The 17,872-nt window shown below is 47.3% G+C and overlaps 1 protein-coding gene across 1 annotated transcript in view; it reads left to right on the top strand.

Moving 5' to 3' along the window:
* The window catches only part of PLEKHA8 (pleckstrin homology domain containing A8), a 353,037-nt gene that overhangs the window by 323,227 nt on the left and 11,938 nt on the right, over positions 1-17,872 (top strand). Inside the window, exons 11-12 of the mRNA XM_069648916.1 lie at positions 1,598-1,728; positions 2,211-2,281. Of these exons, the coding sequence (XP_069505017.1) occupies positions 1,598-1,728; positions 2,211-2,281 (202 nt within the window). The remainder of the gene's footprint in view (positions 1-1,597; positions 1,729-2,210; positions 2,282-17,872) is intronic.

The raw sequence follows: 17,872 nt of genomic DNA, 5'->3' as shown, positions 1-17,872 counted from the left end.
CCCACCTCTGTCTCATCCGTAAGAAATCTGGGGATAAAAATCTCTGCTTCCCTTACGATGGAAGATCAAGTAGCTGCAGTGTAAGGCAGGCCATTTTTTAAACTTCGGGTCTTAAAAGTTGTCCTCCCTTACATCCCCACTGCGTCTCAGGCACCTGTGGTAGCTGCCCTGATCCTAAGGTGAATTGATTATTGTAGCTCGCTATACTTATCCAACCCCTGTACCTACTTTGGCGGCTGCAACTCCTTCAAAACGCTGCTGCAAGGCCGGTCCTATGTCCGCCATTTGGCATACACATGTCCCCCCTGTTGAGGCAACTTCACTGGCTCCCTGTGGCAGCCCGTGTGAAATTAAAATTGATGTGTATAGTTCGAGCCTTCTATGGCGTGGGAGCTGAGTACTTGCAAGCAAAGTTTGTGCAATATGCCCTGGCCCGTACTCCTTGCTTATGCTCCGCTCTCCTGATAGCCGTCCCTCGGCTTAGGCGCACCCGCACCGGGGGTCGCGCCTTCTCAGTTGTGGCAGCCAGGACTTGGAATGAGCTCCCCACTGAGTTACGGAAGGTTGTTGATCATCTCTTTCCGACGAAAATTGAAGACAATACTTTTTCAGCTACTTCCCTTCTTTTTCTCTTCACTGATTTAAACTGTTCTGAGCTCCCTAGCGCCATGATGCCCTCGGGTGAGTGTGCACTATACAGGTTTCGATAACACAACACCCAATTTATGAAGAAAAGGGGGAAAAAGCATTTGTGTGAGGCCCACCCATGACTCCCTTCTTTTGTTATATAATTGGTAATGAAATTTAAAACTGCTTTAAGGTAGTATTGTTATGGGAAAGCTGTACAGTTTTCTGTCACTTAAATTTGTATACATCCTTTTCGGACCAATGCCAGTCTATGGCCCTCCAAGTATTTTCAGTCAAAGGAGGTAATGGGAGTTAATTTAGGTAAAAAAATACACAGGCACAACATGAAGGTGACTTAACAATCCAGTGGGGCCGCCCTGTGCTCATCCTTCTGAGGTGGATAAAAGGGGTCCCATTGAGTAGGTTCACAGGAACACTTCCATTCCAGCGCTTGAAGATCTATTGATCTGGCACTCTATCAACAACCTGTTAATAAACTCAAAGGTGTGCCCTTTCTCATGGAGCCATAGGCTTGTGCCTGCAGCAAAAGTGTCCTGTTTGGATCCATTTTCTCTCAATGTGCGTTGGTGGCTGTTGCGACATGCGTGCCATTGAACCAAAAGGCAGGAACTCGCCTGCTCTCAACAAGTGGTATTGTGTTAGGGGGACTGCCAGAGCAAAGGCTTTGGTCAACTTGCTGTTACTGGTTTCTCAATAGTGATGAAGACTGTATATCCCTGCTACCAGGCTGACTGGTGCTTGAAAGAAAGGTGTGCGCAGCCTCCTAGACTCCTCTTTAGAGTTGGGTTGCCCATCTTCTTTTGTAGTCCTCTTATTCATAGGAACCATACATTTCTATGAATGTCATGGGCAACTGGACCTTCTAAGGGAGTCTTTGACAGTCTTCATATTACTTCACTGTTACCCTTAATCGCCATCATGTAAAGTGTTGACCCGCTTTCCTTCCCAGAAAATCAATCAGAAATTCATCACCCAGAAGGAGGAGCTCCACACGCTGCAGCGTATCGTGCTCCATGAGGTGGAGAGCAACCTGGCTGGGGTCAGAAACTCTGCCACCGAGGCCCTTCTGTGGTTGAAGCGGTAAGATTGTCTTCATTTGGAGGGAGGATTCTGGACGAGTAACCTCTTGCCCTCAGTTGAGGTTTTTAAGTGTTCACTCTAGACTACTTCTCCGATAGAAGTTGTGGTTCTATGCACATGATTAGAGAGGGGAAACGTATGCCCCAAAAGCCGCCGCCGCCTCTCGATATATCCTTGAGGGTAATCGTACACATGGGCCACCCCAGCAGCGCTCACTGCCTTTTTCCAGTATTGTTATGGGACTTATGGGGAGGGTGAAAAGCCTGGACTATCCTTGAAAATATGCTGATGGTGGAATTTAACGGTACATTACTTTGCCAACCACCTTTCACATACTTGGGTCGAATCCACTACAGCAAGAGTAGCTCCTTTGGGGCGAGCACTTGGACAAGTCTGTGAAATGAGTGACTCCTTTGTTGACCTTTGCAGCTGAACCCTCCCAGCCGATCACCACTGAAACCTCTTCTCCTTTTGTCTTCCAGGGGATTGAAATTCCTAAGAGAGTTCTTGACTGAAATGAGGAACGGAGAGCAGAACATCCACACAGCGCTAAGTAAGTGAAAGTCGAGAGTCTGTCATTAGCAATACAAATATTAATAAGCAATTATGTTTAATGTTTTGCTGCCTGCTGGGCCAGCTTTTGTGGGGCTAAATACATGATTCCTAGTAGTATACGGGCAGGGAATGAGCAACCTGCTGCATCAGAAGGGTGCCACTGGTCTTCCATGGTTTATATTCATGAAAAAATATGGCCACATTGCTGTGCCTTCCTCGGTTGTGGAATGACCCCCTTCGGTTGGTACCTAATTACAAACTTGTTTTGAGGGAGGCGTTTGACAAATGGGTTTCAAATGAGCTATGTAAACCATTGTGGGGGCGGGTGGGGGAAAGGGTGGTGCTTGAACATTTAGAGTTGAAAAGGGTTTTTATTGGAATCTTATCTAGATATCCCTTGTAAAAGGATTGAGAAGGCTTTAGTGTTGAAGTTTAGATTAGGAATTCTTCCGGTTCATTACTTTGTTGCACGTTGGAAGAAAGGTTCTCTAGATAACTGTCCATTCTGTACCACCATGGGGGAAGATTCGAATAAGTTTCTGAAGTCTTAGAAAAGCGCACAATGTGCACGTTTAGATCACTAATAACATTAGTGTAAGCAGATAAACAAAGTTCATGCAGTGATTTAGTAAGCGGGGCTCACGTCTGGGCATGTCGTGTCTGGCCGGCATACTGTAGAAGGCGCACATCAGCGGGTTGCTCAGGGATACAAGAATGCAAATTGGTCAGGTGATATTAGCCTGATCACATGTCACGTGGTACTGCGTCTGGGGAGTGCGTCTACTCTCGAAATTATGGTCGGTCGCATATGCAGAGCTCGTAACTTTGCTACTGAGATTGCAGTTTTAAAAATAATTAATTTTCAATATCATCCTGAACTTTTGACTGTCATCTCGATCGATCCTCCACCGGCGACTACTGCCTGAAGCTTTGACGAACATCACCTTCTCAACAGTTGGCTGCAGCCTTCACTGGGCCTCGGCCTTTGCAGTAGGGAGAGCAGGGGTCTTCCGTATTTGCATTCCTTTTATAGAATGCTTCTTTTTCCTTCTACTGATATTGGTCGAACTGCCGCTAAATTATACAACATTATGGAACGGACGTCCTTTAAATTCTATCCCTCCTGTAATAGAAAACTTCCCTGAAGGATACACACAGTGTGTAACAATTGCCTTCCACGTGATCACGCCGAACAGCGTTGTAATGCCTGCAAGCTGACTAGGCTGAAAATGCTTAGACAGGCACACCAAGTGGTGGACGGCCTACGTCATGCAGGCCGAATCCCATTTCCCAACCGGCGCTGTTGCATCGGACGAGGAAGGGCTTGGCAGCTACGGCTTTGTTTTCCGAAGACTTGAGAGGAGTCGGTAGACTCCCACATGTCTGTCTGCAACCCCACTAGGTGGGCCGAAAGCTCTGCTACCGGAAAGTCCACTGGCAAAAAAGACTCGCACATGCACTCACCAAAGCACATAATCCCAAGCCAACCTTTGACAGAATCGTCAAAAGGGGCTTCAACTGCAACTGAACCTTCGTTCACAGTTTCGTAGAAAGTGATCGAACCTTCACGTTCAAAGACTGCTTCATATTCACGCTTGCCGCATGGCTCTAAATGCAAAGGAAAAGTAGTTGCAGCCCATAAAAGCCCTTCGACTGCCGATTCGGAAACATCGGTCAAAACATATTTCCATAGACAAACATGGGGGGAAAACGCACCAAACCAACACGTCTAGGTCCCCTGCCACTACATCAGTAACCTCCTCTACTTGTACTATACTATGGCTACTGACACTTTGTCCATGTCCCTGATGGTAACAGATCTCTAGATAAGGTAGAAATTGTGTTTCCCCTTCCTGAAGTTCCAAGAACAGGTAGACGGACAAAATAAAAATGTGAGAACTATGGACCGGTGTCTGAATTTGTAACCTTATGGAAAGCTACCCAATTCAACAAAAGACTCAGTTCCTAGATAAGGGGGAGCCACCTCCCAAGTCTCTCAGACTCCATCACTCTCCACCTCATGATGTCTTTGAAGACACCTCTAACATGTCCAGGACGATCATGGTGATTTATATTCTATCCAAGACCAAGGAAATTAAGATCAGAAATGTGGCAAAGGGACACTGATCAGGGTACTTGGCCAGCTACTTCCACTCATGATACCCTAGATGAGCCAGATGTGGGGATGACAACACTCCTCTAGAGCAGCACAGAGACTAGTCTCCAATTTAATAATCCACTCCTTTTTAATAATCTGCTTAAAAGATTAACAGAGCATTTTCTGATCCTGACTTTGTAGAAGACATCTTAAGAGAGCCAGTCTATTCCCCTACTCTATTAAGAAGAGAATCGCTCCTTCCTTTGTCACATTACCCCTCACACGGGCAGTAAACCCACGGGTGGAGTAAATGTTCAAACATGCACCAACTGACCATCAATATATTTGGATATGTGTGATTTTTACCAGGGGTAAATAACGCGCAACGGAAATGACCGCTTGGGAAATGTACACAATACAAACATCATTTTCGTACATTTCCCATACAGTCATCGATTATAAAAAAACACCCAAAATACAAACAAACGCACACCCCAACACACCCCCACATCACTACTTGCCTTTCATTCCGACGCTGTGTCCCTGCAACGGCGGCTCTTTCACTTCCATGATCGGGAACCGGCGCCGCATGATTTTTATTTTTTGGTCGGGTGTGCTGCGGAGTTGCCCCCCCCCCCCGCTCACTATATTATATATAGTGAAGAGGTTGAATACTATATACTATATAGTATAGTGAGCGGGGGTTGCGGGTTTTTTTGACCGACCTCACCAAAAGACCTAAACACACACTACAAAAAGTTCGAACTTGTGGTGTGTGTGTTAGGTCTTTTGGTGAGGAGGGTAATTTTGGCCTATTCCATATATTCAGGGTCATGGAACACCTGGCTCGCTGGTAGTTACTACCACTAAAAAGCGTGCTGGAGTGCCACTAACTAATACTGATGCGCCTCCAGATAAAGATTGTAAATAGCATTATACCTTAGGCAAGAGGGTCACTGCTTCAGCTGCGTACTCTGCACACATTTCAAATAACACTACTCTGTTGACAAGCTACAGCGATGACCAGTGGGTGTTGCTCCAGAATAAGTTGACTGACGTCCCCGAGCCAACCAGGTCTCAACTAACAAACCTCTTTAAAGAAAGTAGGCAGGTTACCCATAATACTTTGAAAAATACTCTGGACCGTGTAGAAACAGCAGGCTGAGTCTTGCACCGGGAACCTTATTAAAGAGGCACTCATGGCTGCGTAGTTGGTTCTATGTTACTTTACCGAATACTTTTTATTTTTTTCGTGGCTTTTTTTATCATAGCAAATTTTTGTGGGGCTCACCCCTCCAAATCCTCAATTTCCCTGTTTTTTTTGTTGAAAATAAGATACCAATTAATATATATATATATATATATATATCAGTATTTTTTCAGGTAATTCGCTTCTGTAAAAAATGGCTGGAATAAAAGGTTTTCGGTATAATCGCTGGATACACGTAATTCTGGGTTAAGAACAGAAACTCAGGCCACCTTAAGGAACAAGCCTATTTGAGGAATCAGTCCTGTTTGGTAAGACTATGAATGAGGCATTCGAGACAGTAAAAAAGGAACGCAACACGCTTAATTAGGACCCTAAGCCACATTTTCTAACAAGCCATTTGTTAAATGCTGAGTTTTTCACACTTGTTGGTACTTTCATTCTCCAGCTGTCTTCAAATCCACACATTCAGGTTTCTCCTCAGGGTCCTCTTCCCGATACACCACGCAAGGTACACAATCTACCTACCAGACCTCACACCAAGGTTCCAGACGAGGCAAGAGTAGAGTTAGGAGTGCAGCCTGCAGAGGCTCCCATGCCCCTGCCAGTAGATTCATTTGCCATCAAGGTTCCCTCCCATGCTTCTCCAGTAGGTCGAATTTCATCATTCACCCTTGCATGGGAGGAAATGACCTCAGATCAGTGGGTGCTGACTACCGTTGCATATGGATACTCAATAGAATTGATTTCAAAACCTCATTACCATCTGCCAAAAAACTGAAGGATGTCGCAAGAACCTCAGCCCATATGCAAGTTGAGGTGTAGACATTACTTCAGAAAGGAGCAATAGAACTCGTCCCTTTTCTAGAGGTAAATCAAGGCATTTATTCAGTGTACTGCCCTGTACCAACATGCCCTGCTTTAGATATGAGTCCTGCAAACAAGTATGTCAAACTACAAAAATTCAGGATGACTTCACTGCAGGAGGTTATCCCTCTTCTCAGACAGGGGGATTAAATGGCAACAATGAACATGAAAGATTCATACTTTCATAATTTTGCCAGCACATAGGACATTTCTAAGGTTCAAAGTGGGAGACACTGAGTTCAGAGTATTTCCCTTTGGCATAGCTTCAGTTCCAAGAGTTTGTACCAGTGTTCTAGCAGTGGTGGCAGCCCACCGTCTCTGAACAACTCTTCCAGTGTATCTTTATCCCGATGATTGGCTAATTACAGGAAAGGCACCTCAAGTGTGTCTCAAGAACACCCAAGATACCATCAGCCTACTTACTGTCCCAGTTAGGGTTCTCAATCAACGGAAAGAAATCTTGTGCCCTGTCAAGTGAAACAATTTCTTGGAGCTTTTATTGGGACAGTAGACCGTTTTGTTTTCCCCTCCAACAAGAGGGTCCAAAACATGCTATTCCACAATATAAATAGCCGGTCGTCAGATAACCATCCACAAGGCCATGCGCATGTTTGGAATGATGGCTTCCTGCACCTACCTAGTGCCTCACGCCAGCCTGTGCATGCGTCCGATGCAAGAGTGGCTCACAAGAACATGGTCTCGGGCAAACGTTCAGTGGGACGCTGTAGTGGTTGTCTCGCAGTCTCTAGTTCTGTCTCTGCATTTGCGGACAAGGGAAAACCTTCTGATAAGGAAATCATTCACCACACCAGCAACAGAAGCCAATCTTACCACAGACTCTTCCTATCTGGGTGAGGAGCACATTATCTCCATAATACTGCGCACGGCGTGTGGACGCAAACACTAGCAAGCAAGAAGGGACATCGACCTGTTAAAGCATGTCTTGTTGCAGTGTTCAATGCTCTGAAAGCCTTTCAAGACCATTTACAAGACAAGACGCTCTAATCCTAACAGAAAGCACTACAGCTATGTTTTTATATAAACAAACAGTGCAAATAAACAAACTGGGCGGGACACACTCACCAGGTCTGTCCAAACGGGCCCAGAACATATGGAATTGGGCACTGAGACACATGTTCCTCCTGTCCCAATTTGTTCCAGGAGAACGCAATCTTCGAGCAGATGTCCTCAGCAGAAATGCACGGTCTTCACAGAATGGGGTCATCTATATATTGATCTCTTCTCAACACTGGAGAATGCGCAATGCCCAGACTTCGCCTCGGGTATCTCCAGACCAAATCAAAGGGGAACAACCTGTGGAAGAATTGGTTAGGGAGATTTACCTATGCGCCCCTCTCCCTGACTCCTCTCAAACAGGATAGGCCATAAGATGCTCCTGGAACAAGTCACTTATCCTAATGGCTCCAATGTGTGCCCGGCAGACATGGTTCAAACACTGTTAGGATTCCGGACGGACCAACACTTCCTCTTCCACCTGTTATGGGCAGTAAGAAATCCTCGCGGATACTGCACTTTCTTCGATACCATGGGAGGTCTGATTCCGCTCTACAGCATTGCTGTCTCCCGTGGTGACTGGGGAACAGCGGGATGCGTTCCTGACATTAAACCAAGTTCTTCCGTGCTCCCTTATTTCAAGCAACGTCGCAAGTCATCTGACTTGCGATGCGTTACTAGGTCCTTTACTCTAATCTGCGACTAACTCGCCGGATCAGAGTATAAAGCCTGAATGAGTTCACTTCACCCTTGTTCTTGCAACAGTTCAATACCCACATCCAGAAACATTGTATCCAGATAGTTTTCAGGTAATGAGTTAAAGGTATTTAGTTAGCGACTGGATCATTAATTGAAGTTACCTGCTAGGAGCCATCTATCAATTTGGTTAGCATACTACTACTATTTGTATATGTGTTAAGTTATATGCACACCTTACAATTAGCATCTCCTATAATATTTCCTTGTGTCTCCACTACAGCTCCTGATCCTCCACTGAATCCAGAGGGGGTGTGTCAAGTACCACTCCTGCCCTGGTCCATGGGTCACAGATTCTAGTTGAGTCTGTGGGGCTTGTTGATTTGGGGGAGTGGCATAGCAGCCTGATTTCTGAGAATGTTTTTTGTGCTTCACACAACACTGGCAGATCTGACAGACACCTAATGAGGATGTCTGTGCCCTCCAGTCAAACATCCATGCCAGTTCACATGCTGTCCCAAGATCAGGGATCCACACATTTACTCGAACACATCATTTAGCAGCTTGGCTCCTGAATTCATAGAATTTGGGCAATTAAATCTGCCTCAAAGATATTTGGACATTCTTAAAGAGGCACGTAAACCTAATACCAGACACTGCTAGTTTAATAAAGGTAAACGCTTTGTCATTTGGTGTAGACCCCGTAGCATCAATCCTTTTGACTCACACCCACTCACATTTTTCTATACCTATGTTACCTTTTGGATTCAGGGCTAGTCTTGAATTCACTAAGAGTGCGTCTAGCTGCTCTTTCTGGTTACACCACCTCTCAGAAGGTGGTTTCTTGGTGGAAAGTCCTGGTCATTAAAGCCTTTATGGAAGGGGTCAAAAATCCAACTGCCGGATGGGACTTGAAAGTAGTTCTGACTAAACATGTGGGCCCTCCTTTTGAGCCAATGCATAAAACCAGTCTTTAGTGTCACTTATAGGACTGCTTTTTCTCGTGGCCATTATATCTATATGGAGAGTGAGTCAACTGCAAGCGCTCGGAGTTCAAGATCCGTTCGTCACCATTCACAAGTACAAAGTGGTTTTACACACACAACCATGCTTCTCTCCTAACTACATCTCAAGGTTCCATGTCAATCAGTCTATAGACCTTCTGGCTTTCTTTCAAAACCCTACAAATTCAGCAGAGAAATGCTGCCATACATTAGATGTCGGAAGAGCTGTAAAGTACCTAAATAAAACAAAACCACTACGGAAAACACACAAGTTCTTTGTTCCCATTGCCACTGGAAGAGAAGGGGAATCCTGTCTCACTGTCGGCTATTTCAAAATGTATTGTGAAATGCATCAAGATGTGATATTCTCTTTCAAAGAGAACTTTACCCTTTACGCCCAGAGTGCACACTACTGAAGGCACAGGGGCTACTTTAGCTTTCATTGCAAATGTACCTTTAGATGCAATTTGCAAAGCAGCTACCTGGAGTTCTATTCACACCTTTGCACAGCATTATTGCTTGGATACAGAGTGTGATCTCATAATCGATGTGAAAACAAAGATTCTGACAAATAGGGTGGGTAATAAATATGGGATCTTTAACTGGTACGTAAATCCCCCTTGAAAGGTTCGATAATTTCACATACTTAGGCTTTCATTTATTCAAGGCTAAAATAACATTGATCTGTTGAAGTACAAGAAAGCAAAGATCATATCTGTGGTGGCGCCGACTTCATATATTGACAGGAAATATGGGTACTTTACCTAATACCTACTATTGAATACCACAGTAATAATGTTACACCATTAATCATCTATGGGGCAGAAACACTCCTCTTTGACTTGGAAAATAACTGGGTTAAACTTGAAGATGTTCTGAACTTGCCACAGGGTGTACCATGTTCTGTTATAAGATAAGAGTTAGAGCTAATATCTATGTCCTCAATGGTAATTTGGAGGAACCTAAAGCTTCTTGTTAACATATGCTTGGCTAAGGTTGTGTGTATCTGGTGGCTTATGAAAACCAGTTATGAACAATGGTTCCAATATCCCTATGAACGCGTAGATTGTTTGTAGTGCTTGGGCGAGAGTCATGACACCGACGACTGTTCCAAATGCCAGTCGCTGACTGCTAAGTCCTTGCGGCAGCGTAAGGGGAAGCTTCAGGTAGGTAGGGGTTCCAAACACAGTAAGTCCCGTAAATCCAAGGCCAAAGGGGTGTCCACCGACGACTCGAGAGGCGATTCTTCGCATTGGGAGGAGTCCCGGGGATCTCAGACCCGGAGTGGTTCCCGCCATTCATCTTCCTCATCTCGGCATTGTTGGAAGTGCCGTCACCAGTCCCCTTCCCCGTCCTCAGAGGATGGAGCCGCGAGCAAAGTGGCATGCCCAACAAAGTCCTCGACTTCGGAGGAATGGGCTGCCTTTAAGGAGCAGATGTTGGCGATTTTTCAATCGCAGGGTACAGTTAGTCTGCTCCTTGGAATGAAGCCGGCAAGGAACAGTCTCATACCGTGGCTCACACGCCTTCGTGCTCGGGTCCGCGACGCGACTCGCATCTGGAACCTTCAAGGTCTCGTTCGGACAAGGCTCAGGATAGTCACAAGAGATGTGCTTCTAGGTCTCGGTCCTCGTTCCCAGCGAGACCGGAGAAACCTGCTTCGGCTCGAGGTCGGCGTCGACTCCGTCAGCGCTGTGTCCGTCGGAGTTGGACCTCGAGGCTTTGCCTTCTTAACCCTCGGCGCAGTCGGCACCATTGTTGACGTCCACGCCTTAAGCGGTCTCGATGCCGAAGCCATCAACGCTCTTGCGTCGAAGCCTTCGGCGCCTTTGGGGATTTTTGCCCGCAATTTACCATTGGAGGTCCCTGATTCTGTGGATCCTCCAAGGAAGGCTACTGCTACGTCTGTGAGGCCAGTGGTGGACTCCAGGCCCTCTTCTATCTAGAGGCAAGGTTTTTAACCTCCCTCTGGATGACATTTATGAAGAGGAGGAAAGGTCTGACTTTGTAACGCTCACCTGGCATCCACGAGGATGTCACTCAGCCTGTTCTGACCTCTTATGACCTCAAACCCTTCCCTGGAGTCTACTCGACTGGAGACCGAGCCTGAAACACAGGATTGGTAGAGTTTAACTCCCTATTGTCTCTGTGTGCTTGAACCCCTTCTTCCCCGGGGTCCAACCCTTACCTTTGATCCACAGCTCACCTTGTTTTCTTGGAAAGTGTGCTCTGTCCTGCTTTCAGCGCAGGGGCGCGTTGATTGATGCGGGCTCGTTGCTGCCTAGTTACTTCACTGGCAGAGTCCGACAGGTAAGTATGTGTCTTTTGAATAGTTCCCTAACTTCGTTCCTTTCCTTCCTTAGATGATGGCCTGCGTCCGGGGATGGGGATGGCGAAGTGCTGCTGAGATGAGTATCGCTGAAGGTGAGTGAGAGCGCAATGCGACCCTTTCGTATTTGTATTGAACCGAGTTCTTTTTCTGTCTCTTTTAGGTGTCGCAACGATTTCAGCGTGGATCCTGGTTATGAAGAAGAAATGCGGTGAGTAAGCGCGGTATGTGGCGCCTCTAGATGTTTCCACTCTAACCTGGAGTGTCTTTTCCCTCTTGCAGATGGATGAGAAGTTCCGGAGACAGAGTTCCCCCAGAGCGACTGGGATTCAGGTAAGCGTTTGAAGCTCGTACAGTCTTTAAAAATAAGCGAAGATTTGCTAGATGCTTACTAATGCCTTTTTTCTGTTCTTTTCCCTTTTCCTTAGGAAGCGGTGTGCCGGGATGGTAATGACACCACCGAAGATGCCCGCAGAACAGAAGAAGCGATGAATGATGGGCAGAAGCGCCGCAAGGTAAGGCTGTTCCTAACAGTGTTCTTGTTCTTGCAGGAGCTGAGCGCAGAAGAAAGATGCAGGCCTACTGGAGACCGATCCGAACACGGTGAGTGTCACGCTGCAGGTGCAGAAAACACAAAGCATGTTTCTCAGCCTGGGCGTGGCTTAAATAAACTCTGGGTATCCCAGGTGTCTCTGTGCTGAACCACACCCAAAAGACTAGACTGCACATGCAGTTCTGGGAACCGAAATATGTGGGGGCATCCATCTTGTCCCCATCAATGCACTACAAGTCCAATCCCCAATGTTATCCTATGGGAGTGAGTGAGTCTGGTGCCACAAGCGCCAAGTCTGACTCCAAGTGGGTCTTTGGAGGGATGGAGAGGCCCTTGAGGGCCATGTAGGTGATCGTGGCCTGGCTCCAGCCTGGCATCTTGGAGGGCTGGGCACATGAGGGGGAGGAATCATGACCGACTTTGAGGACCCTGTTGAGCCTGATGTGGCTCCTGTCTTTTCTGGAGACAGTCAATTGGAAGAGTTGAGACAAACCCTTCATGGTGCCAGTGGGTTGGACACTTCTCCGGAAGTGGAATTTGGCAGGCAAGAGCCTGGGGCTCATGCTGAGTCGTCCTATAGGTGGCTCATGGCTAGGGCGACAGTTTCTGGGCTGTTCCAGTCCTCCTGAAGCTTTTGTGCAAGATTATCTAACTGACATTTTAGATCAAGGTCCGTCCTCTGACCCGGTGTTACCTTTTCATCTTATCTTATAGAAAAGGGTGGCAGCTGCTTGGCAGTCACCAGAATCTCTTCTAGCTGTTAACAAATCGTTGACAAAGAAGTACTGCCCTTTCGTTGGCGACCCCAGCTACTTATCCACTCACCCCAGTCCCGAGAGTTTGGTGGTTCAGGCAGCTACGGCCACCTCGAGGCAGGAGGCGTACCCTACCATCCCTCCTGATAGGGACGACCAACGCTTCAACGGTTCGGCTCACAAGGTGTTTTCTGTGCGAGTATGGTGTTTAAATCGGCCAACTCCACTTTTGTCTTAGCCAACTCCACTTGTGTCTTAGCAAGGTTTTCACACACTCTGTGGAACTGTTTCTCTGGCGGCTGAGCATATTCCCGAAGGGGAAGAAAGGGATGGCAAGGATGCAATGTGTGAATCCCTTCAGTCGGGTTTGGACACGGCAGACAGTGTTAGCCGGTCCATGGCTGCGAGCACTGTTATACACAGGTTTGCCTGGTTGCGGAAGTCGGGTTTTGCTCCGGATGTTCAAGCCCGTCTTTTGAACATGCCCTTTGATGGCGCCCATTTGTTTGGCAGCAAGGCTGACAAGAGCCTTGAGAGGTTGCAGAGCTCGAAAGCGGCAGCGAAATCTTTGAGCGCCGCCGTGCGTCAACCTCTGCCTTTTTGTCCTAGGGCACAGCAGTGGAGGGGAAGTTCTTTTAGTTACTACTCCTCCTTTGGTAGAACGAGAGGAGCCACCAGTCAAAGGGGCCAACGTAAAAGTGCCCATGGTGGTCGGGGAAATGGAGGTGCCAAGGCCTCTCGGGCAGCTGCTGCAGCTGCTCCTAAACAAGCATGAGGCCATGTTCCATTGTTCGCCGGTTGGGGGCAGATTGTCTCAGCATCTAGAAGAATGGCGGGCCATTACTTCAGATGCGTGGGTTTTGGATTCAGTTGCCCACGGGTACTGCCTTCCCTTTCTCAAGCGGTCTTGCGACAATCCACCGGGGAATCTTTGAAGCTTCCGGATCCGCTCCTTGTCCATGAAATCCTACCCTGCTCGAGAAAGGCGCTATAGAACTGGTGCGTGTGGCAGAGAGGAACAAGGGATGGTATTCCCCCATATTTTTTGATTCCAAAGCAAGACTGGGGATTGAGACCCATCCTGGATTTGCGTTGGTTGAACAAATTTCTCAGGAAGGACAAGTTCAAGGTGGTCACTCTTTCTCAAGTCCTCCCAGGCCGTTCAACTTCAGGATTGGTTGGTGTCTCTGGACCTACAGGACGCTTACTTTCATGTGCCGATTCATCCGAAGCACAGGGAGTACCTGAGGTTTGCTGCTGCCGACTCGCACTTTCAGTTTCGGGTCCTGCCATTCGGATTGACCTCCGCCCGAGGGTCTTCACCAAGCTGATGGTGGTGGTGGCAGCGTCTCTCTGGCAGGGGGGGATTCACGTCTACCCCTACCTGGACTAGCTGATCCGTGTCCCCCTCACCTCCTTCCGAGCAAGGATTGGCTCACCTCGGCCTCACCTGCCGCTCCCTCCACAAGCTGGGCTTCTCCCTCAATTTCAAGAAGTCTCATCTGACACCTTCCCAACAGCTCCAGTACATCAGGGCTGTTTTGGACACGGCCTTGGGGGAAGTGCTCGCCTCCCATGGTATGGGCTCATCACATTGTGCAGATGGTGAACAAGTTGCAACATGCCCAGATTCTCCCGGCTTTCGAATTCTTAAGGTTGCTCGGCCTCATGGCATCCTGCATTCTTCTGGTGCCAGAAGCCAGACTGAGTATAAGACCCCTGCAATGGGTCCTCGAGATGCAGTGGTCGCAGTTCCCAGGCAAGATGTCTGATCCCATTCAGATTCCACTCTCGGTCTCCCAGGATCTTCTGTGGTAGGCCAATGAGGGGAACCTGATGAAGGGGGAGCCGTTTTGGCAACCATGGCCGGAGGTGACTGTAGTGACGGACACTTCCCTTACGGGATGGGGAGCTCATTCCAAGGACTTGACCGCCAGCGGTCGTTTGTCTCTGTCTGAGTCCAAGCTCCACATCAACCTGTTAGAGCTGAGGGCCATCAGGCTGGCCCTGAAGACTTTTCTGCCATTTGTGCGGGGGAAGAGTGTCCTGATCATGACGGACAACACAGTGGCCATGCATTACCTCAACAAAAAAGGGTAGGGTCACTCCCGTGGTGCAGAGAGGCAATGCAGCTCCGGTTCTGGGCAATTCAGCAGGAGATTTCACTCTCTGCAGTTCATCTGGCCAGAGAAGACCATGCGGTGGCGGATGCTCTGAGCAGGCAGAGCACGATCTCTCACGAGTGGGAGTTGGCTCAGGAAGTCCTTCTGGAGATCTTTGCCCTTTGGGGAACTCCACAAGTGGATCTCTTCGCCACCAGTGCCAACCGGAAGTGCAAGAGATTCTGCTCAAGGGAATTTGCTCCGAGAGGAGCCTTAGGAGACGCGTTCATGGTGGATTGGTCATTCCCACTGCTGTACGCGTTTCCTCCAGTCCCCGTCATTCCTCGGGTGTTGAGGAGGATATGGTGCTTCGGATCCTGCATGATCCTCATTGCTCCAGATTGGGCCAGGAGAGCGTGGTACCCGGACCTTCTAGAAAGGTCCATCTGCTCTCCACGCCGTCTTCCCTACGGGGGCGGGAGAGGACAGGTTCTCCATCCAGTGGTCAGGACCCTCAACCTTCACGCTTGGTATCTGAAAGGTTGAGGTATAAGGATTGGGACCTCCCGGAGGACATGATGGAGGTGTTGCTTTTGGCCAGGCAGCCAGCAACAAAATCCCTGTACCGTTGCCGTAAGTTCTGCGACTGGTGCAGAGGACCTAATGTTGATCCTTTTCAGTGTTCCATTCCCATGGTTGTGTCTTTCTTGCTTTCTTTGGCCCACAGGGGCCTTCAAGTGGGTACCATTAAAGGTTACCTGGCAGCGATGTCTATCGTCAAGCGCTCGTCTGAAGAATATAATTACTTTAAGATTCCTTTGATTTCCCAATTTTCTAAAAGCCTCACTAATGTGTTCCCGCTGTCCCCTTTCCAGGTGCCGGTTTGGGATCTGAATTTGGTTTTGAAATTCCTTATGGGTGCTCCATTTGAACCTTTGCACTCTTGTCCGTTGAGGTTGTCTTTCAAGACTGTGTTCTTGGTTGCAGTTACTTCCGCTCGCAGAGTGAGTGAATTGCAGGCACTTTCATCTAAGCCGCCCTTTACTGTGTTCCACAAAGATAGGGTAGTACTTAGGGTATGTCCGTCCTTTCTACCTAAGGTAGTTTCTGAATGTCATTTGAGTCAGAAAGTGGTTCTCCCATCTTTCTATCCTCCTCCTCATCCTGGTAAGGAAGAGGAGCGAATCCATTGGTTGGATCCTAGGAGAGCTCTGAGCTTTTGTATTTCTAGGATGTCCAGGGTCAGAGTGGACGATCAACTCTTTGTGGGGTACGCTGGACACCGATTGGGCCAGGCTGTTACAAAACAGACCTTGTCCAGGTGGATTATCCTCACCATTACTGAATGTAACCATTTGGCAGGCAAGGACCCTCCTGAAGGGTTGCAAGCTCATTCCACTTGGGGCGTGGCTACTTCCAGAGCGCTTCAGAGGGGTGTTCCTATTCGGAATATTTGTGATGCAGCCACATGGGCTTCTAGCCACACATTTGTTAAACATTACTCACTTGATACACTTCATGGTCAAGATATGGCCTTTGTTAAGGCGATGCTTTATTCTGCCATCTGATTGGGTACTCTAAATTCTTTCCCTCCTCCATTTTCTGGTACTGCTTTGGGATTCTGTCAAAGATGTGGAAAACGTTGGAGGACACAATCCAGTCGAAGAACAAGTTACTTACCAACTGGTAATGTTCTTCGATTGAATGTTCCTCCCAACGTATTACACATCGCCCTCCCAGCCTGCCCCTCTGGAGAATTTCCTATGCGATTGAAGCTTACGTTTCCGCAAGGCTATGTGCAGTCAAGCAGGCATTGGATATGTGCAGATCACACGTTATGGAGGAAAAAACATAAACTGAGGCTACGGGTGCCGTGCATCCTATTTATAACATCTGGTGATGTCGCCCTCGACGGAGGTCTTCGGGGGACATCGACCCAACGCCATCGACGCAGGACGCCCTCTGCCGAAAAAGGTTCCGAACTACACAGCTTGGGAAATTACATGTCAAAGATATGGGATACTTTGGAGGAACATTCAATCGAAAGAATGTTACCGAAAAGATTAATTTGTTTTTATTGCAATTGCATTTTAATTGGCGTATTTTGTTCTCAAAATTATTCAACATGTCCACGGAGCTTATTAACTTGTAAATGTCCTGATGTCAATTTCTGTGTTTTTCTGCTTCTAGGGTTTTAGTATTATGTTTATAACCATGCAATAAGTGAACAATGTTTCTGTACGTGTTGTAAAAGTGAAAAGTTCCATGTGAACTAGAACACTAATAAAATAAACTGCTTAGATACACATTCTAAGAGTGATTCACAGGTGGGTCAGGCAGCTGGAAGTACATATTTCTGTTGCTTTACCTTCTAAAATCCCACCACCATCTCCTGGTACTGCTCCCTACTCTATGGCAAATCATGTGATTCTAAGCCGATCTGTAAGCTTAAGAAGGCATACATTACTTACCATGAACACATTTTGGATGCTTATATCTGCTTAGATTCACATGTGCCTGCCCTTCCTCCCCTCTTGGATTTGAAGGTACATAGACGTCTTACACCTTCTTTTTCTTCTGTGCATCCGCATCCCTTCATGCTCCCTCTTGTCAGAAACAAAACAATTGGAGGGACCTCGGCGCGTGAAGGCTCATGGGTACAATACACGTTACACATGGATAGAATTACAAGCATGCCGAGTTGACATCCCTTTTCGAAACTCACAATGCAGTCGCTGCAACTACCACTAGATGTCGGCCTATGCACAACATGTGAATCTGAGCAGATAGATACATCATAAATTGAATTACGGTGAGTAACATATGCCATATATATAATGCAGGTGACTTACAAGGGGAGAAGTGCTTCAGACTAAAGGGAGTACTATTTAAATAAGAAAAAATTATCTTAAGTGTCACTGGATCAGGTAGAGAGGATGGGGGAAGAGGGCAGGGGAGCTCGCT

Source organism: Ambystoma mexicanum, chromosome 2q (genome assembly GCF_040938575.1).
Source record: "Ambystoma mexicanum isolate Mex_15411 chromosome 2q, UKY_AmexF1_1, whole genome shotgun sequence".
In the NCBI taxonomy this organism is placed as follows: Eukaryota; Metazoa; Chordata; class Amphibia; order Caudata; family Ambystomatidae; genus Ambystoma; species Ambystoma mexicanum.
The sequence above is the reverse complement of the archived record's forward strand: the minus strand, read 5'-3'. Positions and strand labels throughout refer to the sequence as shown.